At 41.9% G+C, this 5,893-nt stretch overlaps 1 protein-coding gene across 1 annotated transcript; it reads right to left on the reverse strand.

Moving 5' to 3' along the window:
- Positions 1 to 1,195: 1,195 nt before the first annotated feature.
- On the reverse strand, positions 1,196 to 2,620 carry LOC149811954 (protein PHYTOCHROME KINASE SUBSTRATE 1-like). The gene has a single exon (XM_089992536.1). The coding sequence runs from the start codon at positions 2,604 to 2,606 to the stop codon at positions 1,452 to 1,454; it is 1,155 nt and encodes a 384-aa protein (XP_089848662.1). The 5' UTR covers positions 2,607 to 2,620; the 3' UTR covers positions 1,196 to 1,451.
- Between the last annotated feature and the right edge of the window lie 3,273 nt (positions 2,621 to 5,893).

Genomic DNA, 5,893 nt, shown 5'->3' on the forward strand with positions numbered 1-5,893 from the left:
TCTTAGAATATGATTTATTCTGAGAATGTTACGCTTATACCTTGAGAGAGGTATTGTAGGTATTGTGACATAATGAATTGATAATGTGCATTTGTGATGAATTGTTATCCCTTGAACTAAGGCGTGTATTTGTGATTACATGCTGAACATTAGTTAGTGGATATATATGTGATACTGTACAATGCAGTAATACAGTAAAATAAAAGAAAATGAATAATGTACTTAGGGTGACAACACAAAAAGTGATAAAAAACTCTAATAGGAAGGACATGGTCTAGGGCTTTGTTTGAGAGGTGAGTACCTCGATTGTGTTCAAATTTTTTGAAGAATTTTTGAGTAACCCTTAGGAGTTAAAAACATTGCCTATTACACACATGCAGGATGTAGCATTAACCACAAACCTTAAGGGTATGTATAGCCTCTCGAATATGTTGGGGGCAGGTATAGTTTTTTGGGCTTCGGTTGGAGATCGATGGGCATTTTGAGCTCTTTAGCTTGCAATTGATGAGCAAAACTGTAGCGATTATGAGTTCACAGTCTGCACCGATTTGAATTATGTTGTTGTGAGTGGTTCATATGTTTGGCCAATATCGTAAACTTTAGAGTTGTCTACACGGGTTGTTATGCCCCTGGAGGCTATTTCTGAAAATTATTGATTAGTATAAAGTGTGATATCAAAATATGTTTTCTCTAGAGGTAAGGAAAGGTTTTAGAAAGTTAAAGAAAATGATAAAGGAGGATAAAATGTATAAACAATATGTATGCTTAGTTAGATAACTAAATAAAGAATAAGAACTTAGAGCTCACTACAATTGTAATGTTTTATATTTGTAAATGAAATCTTACTGAGTTTTAGATTTTTTTTTTTTACTTAGTTATAACTGTAGGATCGAAAGATGCAACAAATAGAAAGACTTAACTCAGGGACTTGGGTGACCCGTAGAGTACATTATTTGATTTATGCAATTTTTATTTTAAGCATGTATTTGGACCTTTTTGTTAATAAACATGAATGATATAGCATGTAATGAATGTTTTAGATAGCGATGTTGAGACTGTGTTTTATATATAAAAACCCGGCCAGGGCCAAATAATTGGCAGTTAGGCACCCAATTTGAACGTGTCCAATGCTCAGGTATAATTGTTTGGCATTTGCAAGTAGTCCGGTTATTGGTATCCAAATATTATCCTGCCATTTGTGAAGAAAGCAATGAAAGGATTAATCAGATTAAATAATTAATTAGAACTAATAGGAATTAAACAACAAAATATCACGTGAAAACACAGTTTAGGCAAATCGTGAAATATATTACAAATTTCAAAGATCTTGTAGATGAAACAATTCAAAGGTGCTAGGCCGGACTCAGCCAGTGCTGAGGCACTTGTACTGATTCCCGACCGTGCGTGACACGGACACGGTGCGTGAGAGAAGTCCAAGCCAAACCACAGGTCTAGATCGGCAACTTGGCCACAGGAATCATTGAATTGGCTGCAATGCTGACCGCCTTCTGGTTCCGGCAACTAAGTAGGCTCGGCCGCTTCTTGTGTAAGCTTTCTGGTGCATCAGGACCGGGACCCAGACCAGGTCCAGGCCTGGCCGAACTCCTCCGGGCGGTCTCCCAGAACTCAGCTACGCTGGCTGTTGCCACGCTCCACTCGATGCTCGCCTCGCTTGGCTCGTAGCACGACGTTGACCGACGGCAATAGGACCCGATGTGATTCGAGACCACCTCGAGCTCGAACAGGTCGGAGCTCGCGTCGCTGGTCGCGTCCTCCCCGCGGGGACCTGAACTCGGTGTAAAAATGTCAATACGACGCGAGGTCGACCTCTGTCTGCCAGAGATCGCGGGGCCCACGTCCTCCTCCTCCTCGCTGGACCCAAAGATCTCGAGGGAAACGCGTGGTTTCAGAGCACCGCATCCGACGGCGGATAACTCCCGGGACAGATCGACGGCCGGGAAGGAGAAGCTCTCCTCCTTTTCCCTCTCAAACCTGCCGGAACCCGGCGAAAGCTCCGGAGCGAATTTCAGATTCCGGCTGCTGGGTGTCGAGTCCCTAAAAACGATGCGGTTCGTGACTGACTCGGGAAAACCGATTTGACGGGCGCTCCTATCGTCGACCCGGACAGATTTCTTGCCCGCGCATGGGCATCCAACGAAGGATCTTTGGGTCTTATTTTGCTTCACTTCCGGTGGCTCGTCATTCTTTGGTGGGCGACTGGGGAAGAAGGCCGCCTGGTTGTTCCGACTCGAGTCGAAGTTGCAAATCGGTATCCCCAATTTGTAGGCATGCGGAATCGGGACCCTGGGGCACTGCTGCGGATCTTTCTCGCCTTTGAAGTACTTCTCGGCGTCGAACACGGCGAACTCCTCCTCCACCTTGGCCCTGCGACTCGGGATCAGGAAGGGTTTGGTGGTGACCAAGAGACTCGGAGGGGTGTTGCTTTGGATCGAGTCGATGAGCTTCGGGGCGGAGGGTGCGTCGCCGACTCGGTGGTGGATGTAGGAGGCGTCTGCTCGAAGTTGGTGGGTGAAGTTGTTCTTGAAGGCCGTGTAGTTTTGAACCAGATTTCCATTGCAGTCTGCGGAAATAGTGAGGGTGGTCATGGCTGTGAAGAGAGAGAGAGAGAGAGAGAGAGAGAGAGAGAGAGAGAGAGAGCTGTGACGGAGGAAGGCAGCTGGTGATATATAGATTGAAGGAGTGAAGGCTGTTGCATGGAAGCAAAAGTGATACGTTGACAAAGGGTGGTGTGGCTAAGCCTAGCCTAGGACCACAGACTTGGGGTTGATAAGTCCATTTTAGATTGGCTGTATACAGGTAAGACCCGATCCCAGTGGGACCCAATCAAGGTCCGAGAGTTAGTTTGTTTCTTGCCCTTTCATGTGAAAGAGATTTTCATAGGAAAGAGAGCCTCTTTCCTTAGGAAAGATGAAACAAGCACCTCCATGGGAAATATGTGATGGAGCGATGGAGCCAACGTAATAAATGGAAAGAGTAATTTTTCTATCAAAATGGGTTTCACACCTCCATGGGAAAGCCCTTTCCTCCTTGTGTCCCTTTCAAGGAAAAGTGTCTTTCTTTGACGGGGTGTAATAAACTTCTCAGTGGTTAGGTTTGGTTCAATTTATGTGGTTGGAGCAAGGCCTACGTACATCTGCTTCCGCCCCCAAAGAGTGCATTTAAGTCATAAAATGCAAATTAATTATAGGCATGGATTATTCCTCAAAAGGGTCCTAGCTATTTTTGTAGGTTTTAATCATAAAAGCCTGAAATAAAAATACAAAGGAAGTAAAACAGGGTAACTCGCATATATGACAGTTCATTAGGGATGGCAGTGGATCGGAACAGAGGCAGGGGACATGGTCTCCACCGTGCCCCCATCACAAAATTTTGCCTTTCATTCTCGCCTTCGTTCTCGCAAGGCTTTTGGTTTTAATCTCTATCCCCATTTCATGTCCTCCATCCCCGGTCCAAATGAGATGAGACGAGGCGGGGCAGAACCCCTATTCTCCTCAGTTCACTGTTATCCCTAAAGGTATTTTAGTTATTTTATTATTAGAGATTGGGAACGGGGCAGGATGGCGCAGGTAAGTTCATTCTTGCATGAGTTTTGATTTTAACCTTCATCCCTACCTCCATCCCCGTTTCATGTCTTTCATTCTCGATCCAAACGAAGCGAGACAACGTTTTCCCACAGTCGACTGCCATCCTTACAGTTCAAATTCATGGGCCTTGGGTTTCCAACAGTTAAAATAAATACCTGTTTTTGGTCAGATGAGGGACTAATAACTTTTTCTTTCAACAAACAAGATGGTGAGAATGAAGATATCGTTTTCTTAAGAAGTTGGCACATGGAGATCATATAAAGCATTTTGGTTGTGGATGGGTTAATCATATTGCGCGTGCACACATGTGCATATATATATATATATATATATATATATATATATATATATATATATAGAGAGAGAGAGAGAGAGAGAGATATGACGGTCGAGGGGCAAATAAGTGAGAGGCTATGTGAAGGGTAAGCTAGTAATATAAACAACCAACTGAATAATTTTTTAAAATGAAAGGTTTTTTCTTTAAATATTTGAACCCTAAGGTAACTAAAATACTAATTCACCTATTCTAGGTATCTACGTGTAAATTACTCAAATAAAAATTTTGTTTTGTAACAGTGAAAGTAAATAGCATGAAGGGTAAAATTGTAGAGCTCGTTACGGTTATAAAGTTTTTTTTTTAATATATTTACATGAAGAAACCGCCTCGAGGTTCAGAGACTTAGCTGTGCTGGCTCTGGCTCTGCCTACCCTACTTACGGTGTCTGGCGGTAAAACCGTTGAGGTCGCTTGCACCGTTGCACGTCAGGAGTATGCCATCTTTGACCTTGCTATAAATGATGCTGTCTGTGAGTTTCGAACTTATGACGTCCTATCAACTTGATAACATTAACAAGTCACCCCTATCACATGAGCGGAGCCCTTATGGGGCTGAAACATATTGACATACCAAGGATAATACCACAATAACATGTTATGTTCAATTTATCGTGCTATTGACTGTGAAACTCAAACTCAACTTCTACGTTCTGAAAACGAAAACCACACATTTCCACTATGAATGTCAAAGTTGTGACGGACTTACATGGCATTCCTGGATCTGAGTCTAGAATGTCTGATGACTAAGTTTGACTAGGTCATGATCAAATAGAAGAATCCAATCCCCTGGTACCCAACACACAGAAAATGGACCGCATTCTAGTCAGTCCCCACAAAATGGCATGCCCACACAACAAAGCTTGGCTAAATCTTGCATCAGTCAAACTCGGACTCAGACTGGTTAGTGAGCCAACAAAGCAATGTAGATGGTCTAGACTCAGTTGATGTTCTGGCCGCCACCCGCAACCGTAGCATCTATGTAGCAGTACATCTCGATGGTTTGAGAGGTATAGGAAAAACATAACAAATTGGCTAAATCGAGTACGAGCAGATTGGACCTGAAAAGCATTTCGGGTATAGTTTCGGTTTAGAACTGAAAAGCTCTGGTTCAGGGGTTCTAGAAATACCTAAAGACGTGTATGAGGGTCTGAGATATGATCTAAACACATGAAAAGGCTGCTGACGAACATGAGTTGTCAGTTTAAGAAATCAGGCATTTGAGGCATCCAACAAGATGTAGTTTCAGTTTTTGGAACCTAGAAAGCTAACAAAATCTAGACTAAAGCTAAGGAAGGTTCGTAGAAGTACCCGAGAGGTATGTAGCACTTTGGTATGAGGTCTAACTCTCAGAGCTTCTCTCAGTTACGGATCGCCTGCTTTGGATTCAAGAGAATTAAACCTTTAAAAAATTAAACTACATGGCATAATGAATGCCCAAAGTGTTCTTTTTTGTTGTATTGTGTGCCCCTCATAATGAATGGTCATATTTTGAATAAAGTTGCATGATACTTCACGGTTGTTATTTTTGAAAAATACTTTTCTGTTGAATTGTTCTATAAATATCGGTCTTGATGAACTGTTATATCTTATATTGAAATGTATGTTTTAATGTTATGTAATTAGTTGAAATTCATAAATACTTACCAGGATTTTTCAAGTCTGACCCTTTAAAGGGATTTTAGGTGACTGATATACTGCATAATGGATGGCAAGATGCAGGGACTATGTCGAGAATCAGAACCTCCGAGGATCTAGGGGATAAACTTAAGATTTTGTTTTGTTCTAATCCTAAGTGCTTGTTTAATTACAACTCTATCATTTTATATAGTTTACCGAGTTTTGTGAATAACTTACAAAAATATAAATTATTTTGGTTTTCCATAAATGATTTGTGAATGGATTGCAAGTAAATTCTCTGATCTTACGTTATTGATTCACACCTATATCTTGCT

The sequence above is a fragment of the Nuphar pumila genome, chromosome 17 (assembly GCF_984573655.1).
Source record: "Nuphar pumila chromosome 17, dmNupPumi1.hap1.1, whole genome shotgun sequence".
Lineage (NCBI taxonomy): Eukaryota > Viridiplantae > Streptophyta > Magnoliopsida > Nymphaeales > Nymphaeaceae > Nuphar > Nuphar pumila.